General features: G+C 34.6%; 1 protein-coding gene across 2 annotated transcripts in view; it reads left to right on the top strand.

Moving 5' to 3' along the window:
• The window catches only part of GK (glycerol kinase), a 36,029-nt gene that overhangs the window by 1,133 nt on the left and 11,083 nt on the right, over window positions 1-23,813 (top strand). For both annotated transcript variants that reach the window (XM_031599281.2, XM_031599280.2), the window contains exons 2-15: window positions 6,693-6,766; window positions 7,393-7,499; window positions 8,056-8,133; window positions 9,118-9,197; window positions 10,193-10,330; window positions 11,110-11,219; window positions 11,803-11,869; window positions 14,351-14,386; window positions 14,963-15,030; window positions 16,549-16,591; window positions 17,193-17,273; window positions 18,789-18,867; window positions 20,716-20,812; window positions 22,477-22,561. In XM_031599281.2, coding sequence (XP_031455141.1) covers window positions 6,693-6,766; window positions 7,393-7,499; window positions 8,056-8,133; window positions 9,118-9,197; window positions 10,193-10,330; window positions 11,110-11,219; window positions 11,803-11,869; window positions 14,351-14,386; window positions 14,963-15,030; window positions 16,549-16,591; window positions 17,193-17,273; window positions 18,789-18,867; window positions 20,716-20,812; window positions 22,477-22,561 — 1,143 coding nt within the window. The remainder of the gene's footprint in view (window positions 1-6,692; window positions 6,767-7,392; window positions 7,500-8,055; window positions 8,134-9,117; window positions 9,198-10,192; window positions 10,331-11,109; window positions 11,220-11,802; window positions 11,870-14,350; window positions 14,387-14,962; window positions 15,031-16,548; window positions 16,592-17,192; window positions 17,274-18,788; window positions 18,868-20,715; window positions 20,813-22,476; window positions 22,562-23,813) is intronic.

Genomic DNA, 23,813 nt, shown 5'->3' with positions numbered 1-23,813 from the left:
ACACCTGTGCAATTAAGAGACACTTCCAGCCTTAAATTTGTACTCAGTCTCATTTTACAAGTACTATTTATAGGTTGTAACAAGAAATTTCTCATGCTAGATACATTCATCAGTAGTTTGGACACTGTCAGTTTGGGCTTTTTGTCTTGCATGAGATATGTTTCTGTTCAGGAATCAAGATGCTTTCACAAATAAATAAGAAACCATACTTCTTCACTTTTTTTTTTTTAAGTGTATAGTATTTGTCATTTCTTTCAATTCTTCATGTATTCATCTGAGTTTCTCTAACTTCTTTTCAAAATACAGCATTCTCTTAAACTTGGCAGTGTGATCAAACTGTTATGATAATAAAGTGATTGAGAATTTTTTTTTCACTGCATTAAAAAAAAAAAAGTGGGGTAGAGAGGAAGAAGAGGGCCAAGCAAGCAGGGATCTGCAACGAGCTACATCAGTCAATCAGATAATAATGCATGTACCTGGAGAATCTTGTATTAGAGAGAGATTACCACAGTTAGAAGAGAGACCTTTCTTTCAAACACTTTATGCCAAAATGTAATGTGGTATTCTTTCTGTCTGAGACATTTCCTTGGCTCTCTTGTTACCTTTTGATCTTTTCACTGTGATAGTTGTTTTGCATGCCTTCCTCGGTGATCTCTCTCTGTACGTTTCCCACCATCTTCATCAAGTCACCAGTTAAAACCAAATTGTTTGTGAGTGTATTTATCAGGACTGTGTAGCTGTTTCCTATTTTTTTTTTTTTTTTTAAGGCAGTGAACATTGGCTAAGGTTCTATCAATAGGTCAGAGTCTAAATGGAGGCTAACTTACAAATGATGTTCCACAGAGGATGGTAGCAAGTTTTTGTCAACAGCCTGCATGATGGTTTGGGATGTACTGTCAAGTTTGCAGATAATCGTGGGTTTTAAGGATCAGTTGATTGGAGAACTGGACTGACAGAAGTATCATGAAGTTCAACAAAGTCTAACGCTTGGGACAGAAGGCTAAGAAGGCTTAATGGAAGCAGATCCAGGGTGCTGCTGGACAGCAAGCTGAACATGAGAGAGCAGATTGTCCTTATGCTGGTGAAGATTAACCACGTTAGGAAGAGTGCAGCCAGCAAATCAAAGGAACTAATTATTCCTATCTGTGTGTCTCTGATGAGACAGCACTCAAAGTGGAGTGTCTGGTTTCAGTCCCCACAGAGGAACAGAGTGTCTGAAAAACTCCATTTAGTCCAGCAGAGGGTCACTGACATGGTCTGTAGGCTGCAGCATGCAACATGCAAGGCGAGGCTGGAAGACCCAGGGTTATTTGTCCATGGGAAGTCTATGGGGGCACTGTAATTGGTTCAGTTATCTAAACATAGTTTGTAGAGAAGACAGAATCAGACTTTTCTTGGAGGTGCACAGGAAAAGGCAACAGGCAGTGATGACAAGTTGCAGCAAGAGAAATTTCCTATAGATGTAAACAACAAATATTTCCCTGTAAGGGACTCAAACGCTAGATCAGGCACCTGGGAAGACTGGAATTTCCATCCTTGCAGGTGCTTAACACCTGGCTGGAGAAGGCCCAGTGTAGCCTGGTCTAACTTTGAATATAATCTTACTTGACCAGTGGGTCAGGATAGACGACTCTGGAGATTCCTTCCAGCATTGCTTATTCTGAGATTCTATATGTGAATAGAAACTAAGATTTGAGAAATTCTGCTCATGTGAATGAGGCTGTATGAAACAGCAGAACTGAGAAAAGTACATTTCTGTTGCCATCACTCCTTGTTTATCCTTGTATTTCTTACACACATAATACACATAAATAGTTTTAGCACATATGTGGCCTTGCGTCAGAGGACCTTGACTTGGATTTTTTCTAAGCTACTTTCTTCTGCAGGAGTAACTGTAGTTACTCATGTGAGTTCTCATTTTTTTTTTCTGTTCAGTTGGGATGAACATGGGCAACAAGTTCAGTTACTTACTGGACTTCAGAGCTCAGTACTTTGAATGGCATTGCAATTGCTTTGGCTCATTTTTTTAAGATAACCAAGCTGGATAATCTAAACACGTGTACTTGAATGATTAAGTTCTGATCTAGATGTTTTGCCAAATGCATTCATCAAATATTTGCGTCTCTCATTTCACTTTATTTTATTCAATAATTATATCATAAAACTCTTTGTGACTTCTGCTATTCTTGCTAAAAATTTTGGAGTTTTGAGTTAATGACCATCTGAACCCAGGCCTGATCTCTTGAAAGGTTTTTGCTAGATAAAGACCTTCTGGCATTTTATTCAAAAGATATATTCAGTGGAGGGCCTACACAGTGAAGTACACATACAGTGTGTCAGTCAACCACAGATTATTTTTTTCCACCTCCTTGGGCTATTTCTTTTTACCTTTACTTCATTTCCAGAAGAAAGACTGCAAATAAAAATATATCACACTGTAACTATTCCTCAGTAAACAAAAACTGCCTTTACTTATGAAAACACTTAGCATCCATTGAGCTTGCCCTGGGGAGGGGAATCTGTTCTGCTTCTCTATGGAAGTAGCCCTGCAGTTTGAGAAATAAAATCAAATTTTGCTCTAGCTAACAAGAAGGGTTTAAAATATTGCAAAAGCTTTAATTTTTTCCTCACTCTTAACTTTTTAAAATACATTATAGTTTGGGTTTTATTCCCATAATCTTAAGTGCTTCTGGGGGTGGAGGGGGACAGGAGCTATTCAACAGGAGCTTTCCAAACAAGATAATTTCTAGGAGACAAGTTAAACTGTGCTCATTCATGAAATCGACCTACTAATTCCAGTTAAATGCTGGGGGTGGAATTACTGTTGGTCTGTCATCTTTTCCCCACTTGGGTTGATTTCAATGCAATTTCAAAACTCCAGCTCTAAGCTTTTGCCAGCGAAGCTATTGCTGTTTCAGCTTAATGGAAACTGATGAAAATATAGCATAGGCTAATGTAGCTTTCTGCAGGCAGTTACACAGCTGTCATAAGTAACAAAGCTTATGAGTAGTTATAAATTACTTGCGTATGAGCCTTATATTTGTTTGCCTCACGTTTCTGTTCATTCTTTCAAAATTATTACAACTGATGAGATCTGTTCTATTAAGAAGTCAAGAGTAATCGTTACGCCACGCAACTATTTGCACTCCTTAATGTGCCATCATTGGTGAGACTCTAGAAAGAGCTTGAGTTAACTGATCAGCCCTTCTGCTTGTTTACACACAATGTAGCTGTTTAGGTGTGTTCTTTTTCTGCTTTGTTGTTGTAAGATTCAAAGCTCATATTCTTTATTTGATAAATTAGTTGTGAGTAGAAGGAAAGTATTTAATCCTTTTTCATTAATCTTCCACCAGAGAATTCAGTACGTTTCTGAATGTTCACTGTCTTCCATCAAACTTGTAGCTTGCTCCAAAAGTAATGCCTCTCATTTCTTTCCGTTGAAAATACAACAGCTACAAAGAGCACAATAACACTACTTGATAAGTTCTCACCTACAAAATACTGTTTTTCAACACAGTCACCACCATTAGCTATGCATTTTCACCAGTGATGAGTAAGAGCCTGCATGCTGTTGCTCAAAAAAATCTGCACCATTGCTGTCACTACTGCAGAAATGCACCATCCACTGCCTCACTTTGCTAACATCCACAGATGTTCAGCGAACATTGATGAATGTCAGCGGATGCCTTTGTTTCCACATGGAGGAGTTCAGTGACACACCTCTGCTTCATCCACTCTTCCACATCAGACCCGTTGTGTCAGACTGTCCCTCTGCTGCCATCTGTCACACGGCAATAACATGGAATACTGGTGGGAAGGTTAGACCTCTACTGCCACATCACCAACATCCACATCTGACATCATAGGCCAACATAATGGAATAGGAGGCATTTCTTTCAGAGCAGCCCTTGTAGCAACATGTATTCAAATAGCCTAGGCAATTCCTCTGTAACTACTGCTGATACAATGAGGGCAAAATTGACTGACATTTTTGAATCTGCAAGAATTTAGAGATCTCTATCGTATATTGAAATCAGTTATTAATGAATATGAAAGGAAGGAAAGCAGTGGTGGAAATACACCTCAAACCTGTTTCAACAGGAATGCGATTGGCGTTGTCTGAATTAGTCACTGTCACCTCTTTCTTTCTCTCACCACTGTCAGTGAAAAACAAGGACACAGTTTTTCCTTTTTGGCTACAGTGTGTGGGGGGCAGGAGGTCTGTTTTCTTCAGCTTATTCCCTGCGTTGTTTACCATTTTCCTCCAGATTTAAATGTCATGTTTCATTCACGTTTGGCTTCGTTCTGTGTATCAGAATTGTATTATCACAGTATAACATGATGTTGTTCTCAGTGAAACTTTTTAATCCCTTGCCCTAGGGTACAGGGAGCGTCCGCTGCTTTTGTTGAGGTTGTCAGAAGTTTGTGGTTTTCTTCGTGATAGATTAGGAGAGAGTGTTTACTTAGTTCTTCTCTATGGACACTGGAAAGATCTATGCACTTGTAGTGACACTGGCTTTGTTGAGAAATTACTCCTGTTAGAACAGAAGGGGACAAAAAGCCTTTCTCTGCTAGGGCTTCACCCTTAATTATGTGCAGGCCATACACTCTAGATTTAATGAATGACCTTGTCTAATTGAGTCTGTATTTATTTCCTGCTAGCGGTAGGAATCTTTATGTACTGCTTTCTGTTTCAAGGAATACTGAAATGATTAATGGTGAATGCTTACTAAGTGATATTTAATGTTGGTAGTAGGTCAGATAAATATGTATTGAACCTGTGTTCAATATAATATCTTCAATCTTTATAAAAACTTCATAAATCTTACTACACTTTTGGTATAAAGGGAATGTCAAGTAAAATTATCTTTCTACATGCATGCAAGACAATCTCTCCTATTAACTCTATTGTTCGGCATTTTAAAACCCTTATCCAATTATGGTACTTCCTTCCAAGCATGTAGTACTGACAGAGCTTACCCTCTTAGGATAGCTTCATGCCAAGGCAGAGCTTGCAGGTGAAATACAGCTAAGTAAATAGAGTGAAAAAAATACAGTGATGCTTTTTTTCCTGTAATGTCTCTGGCTGGTAACAGAAAATAAAGAACTTGTACCTCTTTAAGAATTCTTTTCTGAGGAGCTGAGTGGGAATATTAGCTTTTAGCATTTTCCAGAGACATGGTGTTGTTTACATCCTTGGAAGTTTTCAAGATCTGCTTGGAAAAAAGTCCATGAGCAACCTGGTCTAATCTGATAGATGACCCTGCTTCGAGCAGGTGGCTGTACCAGAGGTAGCTACAGATCTCTAAGGCCTGCACTATTCTGTGATTTAAATTTGTAACTAAAATGTTTCTGAACTTCAGTTTCTCTCTAAAGATACACTTTAAAGTCTTGGAGAACTGGAGAATCAGAACTTCATCTGTTCATTGCAGTAGTTCGTCCAACCGTTTCAAAGATTTCTAAATGAAATCAAGAGTTTATAGATTAAAAGCTTTAAGAAAAGTTACTAAAATTTGTGGAAAGAGAAGATTTCCAAGCAAGTCTAGAAAAGATTCAGTCCTATCTTAGGGGATGGGCAGGAATTTTGTACCTTGAGTATGAGAGGAATTGTCTAAATCTAATCCTGCTCTGTTTGCTTACTGGGAAAAGCTAGGGTGGAGTCCTGCTGCCATATTCTGCAATTGACTCGATTCTCTGGTTAGATTTTACTTCCAAGGTTTCTGAATGTTCTTTAGACAAAAGGTTCTGAATGGTGTCAGTGAGAAAGAACCATTTTCCTAGGAACACTGTTATTGCCCTGTCAGTTATTCATTATACAATCAAGTTGAATGTTTTACTTCGTGTCATTTTGGCTTGGCACAGTAGATTACTTTCAGAATCAGGCCACTGTTAATGAAAGTTAATGTGTCTTCTGTTTCAGTTTCTACTGCAAGACAGAAACTCCATTTCACGTTTCCTAAAGAATGTCTATTAGTATAGCACTCAGGATTCCCTTCTCTCTTTCTTCTATTGCAATGTATCCAAATTTAAGTCACCCTTCTGTGTAACCTTCTCCTTTTTATTGCATTGTGTTGCTGCAGTCTTTTTTTTTTTTTTTCTTCTCAGATTGTTTATGAGCTCTGTATATGCAGTTTGCACTGAAACAAACAGGTTTCTGTCAAGGTGCTTCTTCATTCTTCACAGTTGGATCCCTTCTACTGGCTCTAAACTGGATGTGATTATCTGTCTCTTGAAAGTTGTCACTTTTAGGAAAAGTGACGCGATGATAGCGATCTCTCCTTTTGCCATATCTGTGGTATCAGAGTAACAGAGCAGAAGCCAAAGAAAAGTTGTTATCACTAGTGTTTGGTACTTTACTGACTGAGAAGTGAATTCTAATATATATCATTAGTTTAACTTCTAAAGCCTCCTCAAGAAAAGAATATGGTTATTTCCCATAATTGACAGCAAAGCTTACCAAAATATTCTTTGCTCCTTAATTGCATGAATTCATACATCTGAACTCAGTTTATGGATATTTGGTTGTTTGTCTGGGTTGTTTGGTTGGTTGGTTGGTTTGTTTTGTTAATGATAGATGAGATAATAACTATCAATTATCATTTAACTATAATTATTCCAAATAATACATGTTCATTTATTGTTGTTTAAACCTCTCTGTTCATAGAAAATCCAATTGTGTAATTTGTTTGCAGGTATTTAATGCAAAAACAGCAGAGCTCCTGAGTCATCATCAAGTTGAGATACAGCAGAAATTCCCTAAGGAAGGGTATGAATTTTCTGTGGCTTTTTATTCATTTGTGTACATTTTGATAGACTGTATATACTGCCGTGTAGGCATGACCAGAACTTAAGTTGATGAAGAACTACTGCGAAAAGAGTATCTGCTATAAATGACTTTGTGGTAGGAAACGTGGTGTAAAATAACTACATGGGGTATCCAGTATGAATTATGAGTTATGAAAAGTAAGGAGACTTAGTTTTTCATTCTGACCGATCATTCACTTGAAGTCTTGTTTAAAGAGGTTAAGCTGCCTATTTTTACAATTTAATCATATTCTCCGGCTTAATTCATGGAGATTGCTTAGTTTGTTCGCTGAGATGTTTTTTGTTGCCTTCCTCTTGACATGTCTACCATTTGCCCCTAAGCCCTCTGCCTGAGATAGAAGAGAATTATTGTTTTCTGCAGACAGTTTTGCTATGAAATACCATTTACTCTTTAAAAAGACTTTGAAATGTATTAAACATTTTATGGATATGTAAAACATATCCATAGCTGTGATTGTGACAAAATGCTCAGCTGATTTTAGTTCAGAATTGATTTTTTTTTCTCTAAAAGTAGCTTTTTGACTTGCATTTTTTGTTTTATTAACCTATGTTTACTGTTTGTTATAGATGGGTGGAACAAGATCCAAAGGAAATCTTAAGGTCAGTCCATGAATGTGTGGAAAGAACCTGTGAGAAACTGCAGCAACTGAACATAGACATCACGAACATAAAAGGTATTCTGAGAGAAAACTGGTGGCTTTAACATGCTCATAGTTGAGCAAGTCAGATTCTCTAGTTTTTAACTCAATAAAGAGAAAAGTGGCCACTAGCCTTAGCCTCAAAGAAAATGCTAAATTTTATTGAGAGTAGTTTGTTTGGGAGGAATGATGAGAAAAAATATTGTTCATGTATGTTAGCAAGGCAAAATCTGCAGGATAGACTTACATAATCTTGCAAAATCACAGACATGAGCAGTGAATGAGGAAATTCTGAAATGTAAATTGTTCAAGTGTTATTGGTGAAAATTAGTTTACCTGTCAGTGTTGATGTCTTAATTTGTGGAAAAATAAAAAGGATTCAGAGCACTGTAAGAGATGAATGCTCAATTTTTAGAAGTAATCTTTCTAGATTGTAATATGAAAAAGTTGGAAGCATTTTATTTCCCATTTACTTGCCTCTTCTCCTTACATGTTCCTCCCTCATCTCCACCTCTCCTTTCCCTCCCACACCCCCAAAAAAGTGGAAAATAAACACTCTGAAAAGGATACTTCTTTCTATTTTGTCCTGAAGCCATTGGAGTTAGCAACCAGAGGGAAACAACAGTGGTTTGGGACAAGACGACTGGAGAACCTCTTTATAATGCTATTGGTAACTACTATACTTTTTGAACGTGTAATATTGTAAAGTGAGTATGGTGTAGAAAAAATGCTTTCCTAGTTCTGCATGCATCTCATTGTGGCCTGGCCTACTAACTTCTTTTCAGTGTTTGAGATCCATCATTAGCTGTGTGTTTGTATACACAAGTGCCACGTTCTGTTACAACTATTACCTAATAACTTAAGAAAACACCTAATAAGCTTTTAACAAAAAAACAAAGTTCCTGAAGGGTTTTGGACATCTTAGCATGCCTTGAAGCCCTGACTTACTCAAAGCCACTTCATTTCAAATGAAGGAGCTTACTCAATGGTCAGGATTCTTAGGATTTAATCTTAAAGTAAACATTTTTTATGAGTTTAAAAGAATACTTAATGGAGTTGTATTTTTTACTTTTCTTGGCTTTTCTGCTTATTCCTGCTGAGAAATTGGATTTGTTCACTCAGCCTATGTCAAGTGTCAGGCAATTTAGCATTGTACCATTGAAAGACTAGGACTCTGATGTGTTTAAATGCATGTTATTTACAGCTTTATTGTAAGCTCTACCATGATAACTCTGGCATAGCACTTTAGTTCAAAGTTTCATAATTATAGTAAATAATCAACCTACTGTTTGTTTTAACCTTTTAATTTGATAGCATTCATCTGCTATAAACGAAGTAGTATTAGTCATTCACTTGTGCTCTAGCAGAGAAAAATATGTGTTCTATTATGTGGAAAATCATGTCTGATATTGCAAATCATTAGTTCTTCTAAACTGAATGAGTTTATCCAACCTTTTTTTTTGTTTTTTTTTTACAACTATACTTTAAAAATACAATGGCAATGTAATATTAATTCCGTATTAAAAAAAAAAAAAAAAAAAGGAGTAAAGAGGAATTTACTGGCAAATATACTCGAGTTTTGTGAAAACATCTTAATTATGTCACTGTTGATGTAATAGATCATTTGATTAATTTATTTTATTCATGTTTCTAGTGTGGCTTGACCTAAGAACTCAGTCAACAGTTGAAAGGCTTCTTAAGAGAATTCCTGGAAATAACAAATCCTTTTTTAAGGTAAGAGAGATTACAGAATATTAAATGGTAGCTGAACTCTTACTGATATAGTAGATAGTATATAGTGTTATGAGGTATTTCTTGAAAAATTCCCTAAAACGAAGTCAGTCAGTCGTAGCTTCCAGCTTGTCAAATAATAAAAAATGTACATAATGCTATACAGCAGTCTGAGACTGGAAAATATTTATTTTCCTCAAATAAATTGGTAATACGCCTTAGATATTTCACTAGAGAAGTTAGATGGGCAATTGTGAGACTTCATTATGTGCTTCCTGTCTAATAAATATTCCTCCAAAAAGTAAGAGCAAGTGGGAAAAAAATGTTCAAAAATCACTTATTGATATTAAATATTTCATTATCATTTCTCATCATATGTTGTAGTATTGAACTCATTTGCAACCAGTCTGAGAACTGCAAAGATATTTTATAAAAAGCAATTTTTTTCTAATAAGAGTATACATCAAAATTTGAAAATAAATGCTTACAGAATAATGTCATAATTCTTTTATTTACATTTTCCTTGACTGATTATATAAATATTTTATATGTCTGCTTACAGCCAGCAAACAAATGTGGAAAGTATATAAACTTACTTGCTTCTAAGTTCAAGTAGAATACAAATTCTGTCTTTCTTGTAGCGTGCTGCTTGTCTGTGTCAAATTCACTTTGTGTCTGGTCATATTGAGATATCCTAGATATCTCTGGATTTCTGCTAACAACTGTTTCCACATAAAGGATTTTTGACCTGGATTTAACTCAGCTTTGATCTTTGTCCATTATGCAGTAGTTCTTTGGGTTTGATATTTTCAGACTTGCTTACTGAAAGCTTATTATTTATTTTAATAAAAAGTTTATGAGTTTTCTCTGAGTTTTGGGTGTTGAGTTTTTCATTTACTAAGGTTCTTTTTATATTTAACAACAGTAGTTGTGGAGAATATCTCTGCATGTTAAATGTTTGATTTTTTTTTTTTAAATTTATGCTTTTCATTTTACAGTTTAGGACTGGTCTTCCACTTAGCACCTACTTCAGTGCAGTGAAACTTCGATGGCTGTTGGATAATGTGGAAGAGATTAGGCAAGCAGTTGATGATGGAAGAGCAATGTTTGGGACTATTGATTCGTGGCTCATATGGGTATGTATTTGTGAGTTTATTATCACTCTTCTAAAAATGGATTTCAGTTTCCTGTATGCAAGTTCCTACCTAAAACATTTTCTCCTGGAGTTGTGAACAAAACAAAATATTTAGTATTTATTGAATGTTTGTAACAATATACGGTCATCTTCTGAAATACTGCATAGTTTTCTTTATATAGAAAAAAAGGATTTTTTGCATCCTACGGAAGTTTTGCAAGTTCACTTGCTGATCAAAGCCTGTGTAGTTTGTAGCAAAACTTATACGCAGAGGTTTGGGATGCTAGCAGGAGCACTGATAATTACTGATCACATGGTGATGTTGACATAAGTTGTTAAAGAAACTCCATTAAAGTTCCTAATAAAGATGGACTTGTACTGTCCCTATTACAGTTTTTTTTATTATTATTATTTTTTATATGCACATTTGTCATTTCCCATTTATAGGTTGCTGGATAATTTTTCGCATGCTTTTGGGCAAACTTGAACTTTAGAAAGATGTATTAGCCACTTTTGTAAAATAAGAATCCAGGAGGTACTGCTGTGCCCTTACTATCTTTCCCATGCCTTTATTCTACTGTATCTGGCTTTAGCTGTTGCAGAAACATCAGTGTTCCCACTCCCAAGCTGAAAACTGTGTGAATTTAGATTTTGTTTGTAATTTGTTGAAGCAAACTTGTATCTGAATTTAGATTTTGTTTGCAATTTGTTGAAGTAAACTTGTACCTTCTCATGCCAAATACTGTTGATTTTTTTATTATTATTATTTTTTTAATTCAGTGTTTGACAGGTGGGAAGAATGGAGGTGTTCACTGTACAGATGTAACTAATGCCAGTAGAACGATGTTGTTCAACATTCATTCCTTGGATTGGGATCCTGAGCTCTGCCAGTAAGCTCAGTTTTATAGTAATAATGCTATTTAAGAAGATTCTATAAGTGATGTCTTAAAAACACTCAATATTAAGAATTTCTGATCTAGATTATAATCAGCAATTACTGTTGTATTTACTGCTAATATGTAAGATTCAATGTTAACCAAAAGTCCAAATTACAAGTAATTTTAAACATCAGAGCCTTGAATTTTTCTGTGGGTAGAAAGTATTTCATGAAAACAATTCAATTTAATAGTTTGTTTTTTTCATTAATTTCATTTGTAGGCAGTTACAATGATAGTGTTTTTATTTTGAGTTTAAATTTATTAATCACTATATTATAAAGGTAGTGTTGGAAGAGGAATGACTTCTCATATGGAGGAGTTAGATATGTCTTCAAAATACCCAAATATGTTCTGTTTTACTTTCTAGTTCAGTGTCACATTTATGAGAAATAGAATAACATATGCATGAAATCCTAGATATTTAAGTTCCCTTTATATTTTTTTTTCCTTATATCTTAAACTTATTTCAGAAAATAAATGCAAAATCCTTCCTGATTTAGCACTGACCATATATATAACTTTGTATTGTGCTCAGATTCTTTGATATTCCTATGGATATACTTCCAAAAGTACGAAGCTCATCTGAGATTTATGGCCTGATGGTATGTTTGCTTGTGCGTGTGTATAAGTTTATCTTGTAAAAATATGTCAATATCAATTCAGAGAATTTTCATTCAAATAGTGGCTTTTTCTGGACTAATATTGTTTGATTTATGACTAGTATGTCAATATGTCCTGCTGTCAGATCTTATACAAAGATAAATATCTGCCAGACGTTAAGTGTCAAACAGACAAAACAAGATGGGAGAGGTTTTTGATAAGCATAAAAATTTGATTTTTGTTGACAAGTACTGTAGAAACTACCTGTCAGAATGCAAGCTATAATTAGTAGATCAAAGGTAATGAGATTTTTTTTAATGTGAAGGTTATTTAGGAGTAAAATATGGATTTCTGTCATGGGCCTGAAATTTCAGATTTACTATGATGTAGCACTAACTCTTCTGCTAAAGTGACAGATAATTTATTCTTAAAATAAGAATATCCTTCAAATAGGATAAACTGGATATTGTGATTTCTGTTATTTTTTCCTGGCATTTTACCCTATTGTTTACTAAGGACATCCAAGCATTTTGTAATTAGGACAAACTAAAATATTTTTATTTCAAATGTAAATCCAACTTGCCTGAAATGTAAGTAATTTTACTAATATGTCATTAAAGATGCTACTAGAAATCATTACTGACTTTCACTAATTTGAAACATCAGATCAGTGTGAGTTGTAATTAAACTGAATGAGTGGAGCAAACGAAATACTTCTAGGCAATAAAGTAATAAGAGATGAGATACTACAGTGTGGCACCTGAAGCAGAATAGCTGGTCAGTTTAAATTTGTACTTGTGTTTCTTTTCCCCTTTCTTCCCACTTTTTTTTTCTTTTCTTCCTTTTGCTGACTAGAAAATCTGTCCTAGCCTGGTGAGTAAAGGCTTGTATTAGGCTCACCACCTGTATGTTATCCACTCTGTCTATATGCTATGCATTTCCATTGATTTTAGGATTAGTAAAAAGCACACTTCCTAGTCCACTAAACTTGCAAGTATTTCCAAATTTGAGATATTACAATGAGTGTTCACACCAAAATTGTTTCTAAAATACAAAATATTAAATATATAAAATATATTAAAAATATATATAAAAATCTAAAATATAATGTTTATGTATGTGTGTGCTTTAGTTTACAAGCTGCTGAATATTTATTTTCATATTGAAGTAAAAAACAGAGCTGTTGTCTAATAAGTGTTATACTGAAACATCAAATTACACCGGGGTTTTTAGTGCATTTTAAAACTGAATTACCTTCAATCCAGTTAAATTAAGTGTGAATTAAAAAAAAAAAAAATCATATTGGAAATGCACTTGCATGGCTTCACTGAAAATTCATTTTTGCAGTTCCACAAAGAAAAAATTTAAAGACAGAGATAAATGTTGTCAAGATACATATTTATTATGATACCTACTGCAAGAATGCAACTGAAAAGCTGGTAGTGTTTGGAAAAGGTTCTAATCCACTTGAAACGCTGTACCTTAAAATAAGGCATCTGTCTTTGCATAACAACTACTTTTTTTCTAGTCACTTTACTTCTACATTTTAAGCTTGACACAGACTGCATGTTACACTGCACCTTGTTTTCCGTACACTGATATTTCAAAAAACATATGTATTAAGAACTGTTGAGATGACATCAAGTGTACCTGTAAAATTCCTACTCTATTTTAGGAATGAGCTGCATGAAGCTGAAGTCCAATGTGCAGCTGAACTCAGCCATATAGTTCATGTGACCCTTTCCTGCCCTATTTTAGTCATGAGTTGCATAAGTCCAATGTGCAACTCCGCTCAATCATATTGTTTATTTGACCCTTTAGGCATTAAAGCCTCCTTGCTTTTTTTTCTTTCACTGACTTTAAACCAACTACCATGCATTTCTATTTAAAGTGATACAAAAAGAGGAAAGCTTTTGGTTTTATTTACCTCTCTACTCTTAGTATTAACTAAGATGTAGTAAATCTTAAACAGTGAGTAGTAATGACTCTATGCTATGAATCTCTGCTTTTCATACATATAACTTAACAGAATTTACTCATTTTTTTTCCTTTCTTAATTATCTCATGTGTTTTTGTTTGTTTTGTTTTGTTTTGTTTTTCTCCCAGGAATCTGTCTTTATGTGTTGTAGCTGTAGTTCTTCACTTCATGCTATATTCAATAAATTCCTAGAAAAAAAGTTTCTCCTACCAGAAGTATTTTTCTCCAAGATGTTGTCTCCCTCATCAATATCTTACATCCATTTTCTGTTTCTTAGTAGAGAAATTGAAATAGTAGAATTAGAGAATTGAAATAGTAAAAAATACATACTTTGAAGCCAACTTCTACAGCATTAGTGACTATCCATTTTTGTGTGACTTCATCTGTTTCTTTATGCATGCAAAGTTTTATCTTCCCAAATATAAGTCTAGCTTCTTTTTGATTACCTTAAACTGTATTCATGGAAAGCTGATCTGGAGCTTTTCTTTCTCTTTTTGTGATTCAGAAATCTGGAGCTTTGACGGGTGTACCAATTTCTGGGGTAAGTCAACTTTAAATCAATTTTGGTGCGAGACACAACTTCCTGCAAAAATTTTTAAGAAGGGTGAATCTTGCTACAAAAATGTTGTTGGTTTCCAAGTTTTTTAGCTTCATGTTTAACATGAAATAAATTTTGAAGTGGAATTTATACTGAAGAAGTTAAGATCTGGCTGTGGAAATACAGCTGACAACTCTAATGCATATGTGTAGTTACGCTGAAAACTGAGACTCTCTAAGGAAATGAATAGCATTACAAAATGGAACCAAGCTCTGCTTTATATGTAAAAGGGATTCAGTATATACGTAATCCAGAAACTTGAGGCAGATTCTCATCTTTTTTTCCACAACATGCATTAAATAATTTTTAATTTTGATATTTACCACAAGCATCACGACACATTTTATTTACAGTTCTTACAGAGGAAAGAGGGTTATCTCTACAAGTTTTTCCTCACTTTCAATTAGCTGTGTGTTCCTAATAGGTTAGAGCTATAGTTAAATATATCTGTTCATGTTACTTGTTTGTGAATGTGATTCATATGAAGACATTCGCTAAAAAAAAAATTCTTTTTTTCAGTGCTTGGGTGACCAGTCTGCTGCTCTTGTTGGGCAAATGTGCTTCCAAGATGGGCAGGCAAAAAACACGTAGGTTATGATGAATGTTGTGAGATAAACAGTAGGTCACTGCTCTGTTTTAAATTTAGTATTATGTTCTCTTCTGAGCTAACTGCCAAATACTTTTGTAGTTACCACATAACTACAGCTCTACCTTTCAACTGTGTTGATCTAGAAATTAAACAGTGTCCTGACTTTTGAATAAAATATTGAAGATATTAAAGTAAAATGGTTTGTGATGTATAGTTTGGAACAAAGTCACTGTGAGGAAATATCTCTGTGTGAAAGAAGGCTTTTAATTTTAAAATACACCAAAACACAGAGCTAAGTAGTTGCTATTTAAATGGTGTGATCTAAAGTTAAACAAATACAGGCAGTGTGAGTTAAGATTGCATAGATTTCAATGACAAAAACCACACACTACTGCTAGATAGGAAGAATTCATTTAAGTTACAGCGCTTAGCTTTGGTTCTGTGTCTCAGTCATGGAGAGTTTCAAATCTGATTTTTTTCCTAGTTCTCAGCATCTTATTTTCTCTTGTTTAAAATAGCTGATCAGTTCAATCAGGCAAGCAGTGTAATCAAATATTTATTTGAGGAAAAGCTCTATACTTAAGTGACTTACTGTTTCATTTGCTATTTCTTGCTTAAATGAATGTCTAGGTGTATACACAGCACTGGATTTTCACAGATTTAATTACACATTAATTTATACTTGTTGCTAATTAACCTTCAAGTTATCTTTTATACTTACGCACAAATCAAAGTTAGTAGCCTTGTATTTTGTTAAAACAAACATGCTTCTGAGCAATTTTGACACAAAGTATTTTTATAAGAAATATTTTTATAAAATAAGAGATGTTTGGAAAAATATCTACCTAAAGCTAAATATCAGATGAGATTTCTAGCCAATTTTTGAAACTACTTTATCCTTTTTATTCTAACAATATAACTTTCTCATTACTATTTGTAAGCTTTGGATTTTCAGACTATTAAATAAAAATGAATTCTTAATTAGTTAGAATAAATGAACACAGAGCATGAGGCTACTAAACTATGTTTTTGTATGTCTGTGCATACGTGTAATGTTTCAAATGAGATACACGCAATTTTTAGAACTTGAATATGTTTTAAAAAAACCAATCTTCTTTGTGACAGGAACAAAGTTTGTTGCATTTTCACCTTTAAAAGTTTGAACTCAATGTTGTGAAATATTTGGTTTATAAAGTGGCTTTCATAATCAGCTTAAACTGAAGTAAGTAAACACAACCAGTAAAGAAGAATTCAGACTCAGCTTTCAGCTCTGTCTGCTCCTTGATAAGTACTGTACAAGAAATAATCAGAGAGAGAAGTGTGGAACTAGATTTTTCAGCCTCAAGCTGTGTTTAAATAAACTATGTTGGAATGGTTTCATTGTCCATTAATGGTAACATACATTTCAGGAGGAAAAAATGTGGTGTCTCCCTAGGGGAGTAATGAATTCAAGAACTGCAGTAACTGCTTATCTTTTAAATGTCCTAGTTTTAACTTTTCTTTGCTCTTATGCTAGGTATGGAACAGGATGTTTCTTGCTGTGCAATACAGGTCAGAAGGTCAGTTGTGTTTTTTTCATTTTTCACTTGTTTTTAGCAAACTTCAGTTAAATAGTTGAGTATAACTATAAATAAATTGTAATCTTATTAGCAATAATTGTATTGCTGGAGGTAAGGAAAAATATTGAATTGCATATTGAAATCGAAAAGAACAGAAAGTAATAGTTGTTCGAGGTGTTTCAGTAAGATTCTTACTTCCTAGCTGCAAAGTGAACTTCTCATAGTAAGTTTCTTGCACTTCCCTTGTGTATAATTCTTAAACTCACTCAAAAAAATGCTGAGTGTTGTGTAACTTACATGCTCTCTTCTTTGTCTTGGCTATTTTATTCTTTATTCTTTCACCCTTCTTTCTCTGTAGTACTAGTTATTAGTTATTTGATATAGAAAGTCTGGAAAGATCCAGGGCAGCTAATGAAAATGAAAAATTAAAACACCAGCATTTCAAGGGTTTTATCTCAGCTGTTTATATAGATAATTTACTTTGTTTAAACTTTTTATATATCTTTTTTTTTTTTTTTCCTCTCAGTTTTATCTCTTTTTTTTTATCATTTGCCTGTACTTAAGTGTGCCTGTGTTTCTTCTTTCTTCTTACCCTATTTAGTCCGTGTTTTCTGACCATGGTCTTCTAACCACGATAGCTTACAAACTCGGCAGAGACAAACCTGTTTGTTATGCATTAGAAGTAAGTAAAATAATTTCTTCCTTTTTATAATGGTACATGATTATGATTACTTTTGCTTTTTAGTATCTTTCTGTTATCTCCAGTGAAACCATTCAGTTGCACAGAAATTAAAATGGCTTTCTGTTATAGCTTTGCGCCTCGAGGATAAGCGTGGTTTTGGTTATCCTATCTCCAACCTAGATCACTTAATCTAAAAAAAATAATTCTACATTGAACTTCTGGGTGTAATGTCTGAAACATTTTTTCAGTTCCACAGTCTTTCATAAATGTTCTAAGTAAATAAACAAACCAAGATTGAGTTTAAAAAGGAAGATATACTGTTTTAGCTATTCTGACAAAAAAAAAAAAGCACGACTAGATGTCTGTTATTTTTAATTTCATTCTAATGGTTTTTACTTCAAACTTAAAAATCTGAGCCAAATTTCTGACACAAGATACATCTAACAATTAAGCTTATTTTACCTTCTAAAACATAGGTGCCTATTTCCAGTTCCTTTAGTTCTTCAGTTCTCCACACAACTCTGAGGACATCCAAATTCAGTAGAAAATCGAACTTTACCTATAACTTAAAGTTTCATCATTCTAAAACTCTGCCTCTGAAGCACAGAGCAGCTCAACAACTGTTTGACACCACTACTTCATTGGGATCAGCAGAATTATTCTTCCACCTCTGTTGATATGTGAGCTTGATCTAATAGTTATTTTTAAATATGCATACTGAATTGTCTGCTACCACTGAGCTTTTGAACAGACCAAGACAACGCACAGGATTTTCTTCTCTGGGAAAATAATTTGTGGCTTACAGTTATCAGGATGTGGGAAGTTGAATTTGTCATGTTCTGGCAACTTTGGGATTTTCTTTTTGTACATATGTGTGAGAGGTCTGGTTTGTTTTTAGACCTTGTTTAAGAGTGACTTTTATTTCCACACGCTCACACATGTTTGTGCGTACTTTTCTTCTTCATCATCTTTAATGATATTGTCTGAAAAAAATGTCTTCTACAGAAGATATTGTTCTTTCTACTCCTACATCCATACTAGAATAATCTTATGGTTAAGACACTTTCTAGAGTGAAAAATAGGGATTCAAGCTTTTGTTTTAATCAAACCCATGTGTTTTAACTGTAAGAGCAGGCTGTTTAGAAAACACCTCTGTTCTCTTTTAGCAATGGCTTAGAATGAGAATATAACACTCTTTCCATTTCGCTTGAAGCTTAGTTTAGTAGACTTGAGATTGTCTTGTATAGAAACCCAAATGAGTTTTTGCAGTGAAATGGGAGGCATGCAATTTTGATATGATGGAACCATTCAAGGGCATTTATTGAGTCAACAGAGGAATTTTGCTGTCAAATGGAAGTGACTAAATTTTCTGTCTCTCTGGCTGTTTCTATTTAGACTCTAGACATAATTAGTTTTGTCCCTAAATTAGAGGAACCCAGAAGATTGCTTAGGAAGTTAGGCAACTCCTCTCCATGGAAAAATTGCATGTAATTGTAGTGATCTTGTTTTTTTCAGGGATCTGTTGCAATAGCTGGTGCTGTCGTTCGTTGGCTGAGGGACAATCTAGGTATTGTTAAAACTTCACAGGAAATTGGTGAGTGTTTGCAATTTGGAGCTGTTAATTTCAAATGTTCTTTTTGACTTGCTTGATGAGTTGTTGAATTCTGATGGCTGTGTTGCTGTTGAATAAAAGCTCAAAATATTCAAGTAAAGAATATCTGGAAGATACATACATACATTATGCTGTGCAGCCCCTGTTTATTGATATTTTTCACTGATATTTTGTACAGCATATCACTAAGATCATTGAAAACCTTTGTTGACTTTCCCTAGCAAGCGGATTCTCAGTAAGATGCTGATCTTACAATATTTGTACAGTATTCAGTTTTCCAGAGCCAAGAGTATAAGTCTTATGAAATCCAAAGTATATTGAATCCTAAACCAATAAACATACTTTTTGCTGTCATAAACATGACAATCTGAAGCCCTAAATTTGCAACAATTGATGCAGAAGTATTCATATCCATTAAAGTAGAGACCTCAGTTTGCAAAGCTGTCTCTTAAAGAAATTGTGGTTAATCATAGAATCAAGGAACCTTTAAGATCATTTAGTTCCAGCCCTCCTACCATCGGCAGGGACATTTCCCATTAGACCAGTTTGCTGAAAGCCCCAATCCATCCTAGGGCAGATACCCATAATGGCTGCCTGTTTTGACTATAATTCCTTCAGAATTTTTGTTTCTGATTTTTTCTGCTTGAGCTGAACTGAAATAAACTGGTGTGTAATGCAGAAACTACGAATACACCAAACCTTGAAAAAGGAGAAAACATCAAAGATATGCATTATATAAGTTTCAAAGTGACTGATATAATGAGATTTAGGGTTGAAAAGCAATTCATTACATTTTTTAATAATTTGATATATTTTTGAAAAGTGGGAAAAAAATAGAATTCAGATTGGACTTAAAACTAAGCAGAAATGTAAAACAATCTGCTTTTCTATGAGAAAGCCTCACTCTCACCTGTATTTGTATACAGAATACAAGCTACTGTCACTAGAATTAGCCAGTAGTTCCTGTTGGCTTTATAAGTTTCATTAGACTTCTGAAAGGTCAGGGATTCGAGAACTTTGATCTTGTCATTGTTGTTAAAATCTTGTGGAACTCTGTCATCATTTCCTGTTTCCTTGAAAATGTTCTCCTCCTCACTTCACTCCTTTAAGTGGATTCTGTATGAAAGTATCATTTGAAAAAGAATTTCTGACTATATTTCCCTACCTTTCCTCTCTATTGCTGTAGTTTGATCAATGCAAACAAAAGAAATTTTCAAAAGCTGAAAAAATATACTTTCTTTACTTGTTATTAGGAACGAGCTGTGCACTAACAATACTTAACTTGTCATGCTGGATGCTTTAATACAACTTTTAAAATTACGTATTTTAATATTGGGGAGTTCAGATATCTGATATTACTATTCAGATATTAAGAAACTTCACATTTCTTGTGGTTGGCCGGGTGATTATATACTTAAGATGAGAATTTAGGACTCTAAATCCATTTGAAATTAATGGGAATTTAGTTCTTAACTCTCTTTGGTCTTGATCCAGTTTTGCATGCTTGCCTTGACTTAAATGCAAGTGTGACCTTTGAAGGTAGAATTCCCACAGCATACTGTCAAGTAAATCATTTCGGTTTTTGATTTTACATTTACCACAGCCTCCTATGCCCCATCTTCCATTCACATTGTTGCAAGTGGACATCATGTTACAGATGAGGAGGTGGCCAGTTAGTTGTATTTTCTAGTCGTAATAGCTTGATTGCTTTTGTAGCTACCTAACATATTATAAAAATTCTCTCTTTAAATAATAATATCTCTGAGTGTCATGTTTAAATGCTGGTGTAGTTGTGAAAAGCTAAGTAAAGACTGTTTGTGTGTGCATTAGAAAAACTGGCTGCAGAAGCGGGAACTTCTTATGGCTGCTACTTTGTGCCAGCATTTTCAGGACTGTATGCACCTTACTGGGAACCCAGTGCAAGGGGGTAAGGATCTGAATAAGCATCACATTTGCAGGAATATTTAATTATTTTACAAATACTAACACTAGTCCTTTCAGGTATGAGAAATTGTTGTTTTTGGTGTTTTTTTTTCTTGATTCTCCATAGTATCTTCAAGCAACCACAGTTCTTCCTTTGTGTTTAATCTGTTCAAAACAGTAACTGCTCCTGATCGAAGAACAAGGACTAGCTGACTCAGCCGATCATCCTTCCACCCACCTCTAAAAATATAAAAAAGAATTGGGGGTGGAGGGTGGAAAACACTTTGACAAGGTTGTGTTTTTTGGAGGACAGTTCACAGAATCACAGAGTGATAGAATATCCCGAGTTAGAAGGGACTGACAAGGATAGTTTTATCATTCATAAACTAAGACAGAGGAAGTTTAGGTTAGATATTAGGAGGAAATTTTTCACTCAGAGGGTGGTGATGCACTGGAACAGATTGCCCAAGGAGGTTGTGGATGCCCCATCCCTGCAGGCATTCAAGGCCAGGATGTGGCTCTGGGCAGCCTGGTCTGGTGGTTGGTGACCCTGCACATAGCAGGGGGGTTGAAACTAGATGATCATTGTGGTACTTTTCAACCCAGCCATTGTGTGATTCTATGATTCATGACATGGAAAAAGCCAGCTTTTTTTACTTCACACATTTTTGGTTCTGTGTACCTGCGAACTGTTGGGCAATAAAAGAAAAAAAGTAAGAAATTAGTGGTGATTTATTTCTCTGAGCTCACTTTCCCACAGCTGTTGCATTCACTATGTCAAATGATTCAACCTTCTAAATTCTTCCCTATTTCACTTCCCTTTCCTCTTTGATTTCTATCTATTAAACACTCTTCAATATAATCCCAATCCCTTTCTTAAGACTTAACAGTGTGGTACTAGTTAGATCTACTAGTTGCAGTAGTAGCCTTCTGTTTGTTCTTTTCTGCTGTTGTAAGCTTGTCTGCTGTTGCTGGAATCAGAGCATGCCATGAGAGTCACAGAAGCATAATACATATAAGATAACTTTCCTAAATTGAAAAAAGAGATCTTTCCTTAAGAATATCCAGTTCCCAAGGCCTGGAAGTGCTGTTCTTAGAAATTAAATGCTTTTAGTACTTAAGGAACAAAAAGCTCTGACATAGGTATTCCAACAATTTTTTAGATCACAGTGCTTAGCTTCTTAACTATCATAAGCTGATCTTTGAAATGGCAGTAACTAAAAATGTCCTTTAATATCTCACTTCTTGCATGTATCCAGCACCACATACACAGCATTGACCCTGCCAGGCTTTTCCTTTAGAACTGAAAGCATGCGAGAATTACTAAGATTTTAGTGACCACTGATACTTTTTTTTTTAAATAGAAGTTGTCCTAGATCATACATTCCTTAAGGGAAGAGCATTTGTATGTGTGTGTATGAATATGCATCCTTTATGCATGCACATTGACAATAATTTTGTAAATTACGGCAATGAATTGTATTGATTGAACACTGAAAACAGCTTATTACAGAGATAAGAGAACTCAGAAAAAGAACTCAGAAAGAAACAAGCTTTTTAACATTAAAAAGCAGTCTTTATATGACAGAACTGAATGAGCTGTGAATTATAAGGCCTAAGTCTGAAGTATTTTCTAACTGCTGGTTTTTTTCTTCCTCTGTTCAACAGCATTATCTGTGGCCTTACCCAGTTTACAAACAAAAACCACATTGCCTTTGCTGCACTAGAAGCAGTCTGCTTCCAAACACGAGAGGTAAAAGCAAATTAGTTGTTTAATTCATTGTAAACTAGTATGATAATAGTAATTGTAAATCTTCAGAAAGAGAGAGGATTAAAAAGGTTGACTGAAAGTCAGGTGCTTCATACTACACTTGTATGCTAATTTACATGATGCTTGTGTTGAAGAATTGTTCCTGTGAAATTAGCTACAATGATCTGATTGGGTGGTACATTATTTTTATGGTTTTTCTCAACACTTAAAATAAGGTGAACACGTTTTGTGAATATCATGAGATGCAGAACTGACAAGCTGTAAAATGACAAGGCAGTGCCAAAACTGATATGTAGCATTAGTTCTACATCATAGAAGACTATATTCTATATTCTGTGCTCTGACAGATATAATTGATGTTGCTTTCAGTACACAAGAGCAGCAGACATATCAAGGGAAATTGATATTCACTGCTTGTTCACTACATATCTAATTGTCTTTGCCAACATACTGCAAAAACAAAACTAAATCTCACACTCAAAGTTAATCCTTCAACCAAATTAAAAAACATGATATGAGAATGTTCTAAGCATTAATATATTTTTATCACCATCTACTATCAATTTATTCTCCTTGTGTTCTGTAAAAGTACAAGACAAAATGAAAATCATGGACTCTAACAGGTAGGAGTCAAACCTTAATATGATTTCATGCTTTTAAGATGGTGTTATGTAAACATATTTTGTTTTAAAACAATATCCAATTAACACTGTGTAAGAGGAAGAAGACAGCCTCCTTATTTCTCTAGTAACAATGAGCAAAGTAAGACAACTCCTGTGGAAAAAGAAAGTCAGAAACTTCAGCAAGGCAGATGTTTTTGAAGCTATACTAACACCCTGTGAGTCCTCAGAAAGTCATGAAAGGAACTTAGTTTATATCTCTTAATTCTGATAGTAGAAGTCAAAGTAAAATTACAGCCAACTGAAATGATAGCCTAGTTCGTTGTCTGTTCCTCTCTTTCCTTATCCCTCCTCCTATCCATTCTATCTCACGTGACAGCTCAATGAACTTTCCAGCAAAAAATTATCCCTCTTTTGCTGAGCTGTTTTTTTACTGGATTAATGACCTCAGCTGCCTCACAGAGGACTGTAGCAAATGTCACAAGAGACAGCATGTGGCTGGTTGTAGAAGAGAGGGGAATAAAGCTTTCAGGCTGAAGGTGAAGTTAACTGTTAGGTCATACTTAACACCTAACACTTCACAGATATAGGAGTGCCTTATTAGGTCTCTGGAA

The sequence above is a fragment of the Phasianus colchicus genome, chromosome 1, assembly GCF_987193195.1.
Source record: "Phasianus colchicus chromosome 1, bPhaCol1.hap1.1, whole genome shotgun sequence".
NCBI lineage: Eukaryota > Metazoa > Chordata > Aves > Galliformes > Phasianidae > Phasianus > Phasianus colchicus.
Note: the sequence above shows the minus strand (reverse complement) of the source record. Positions and strands in the feature narration are given on the sequence as shown.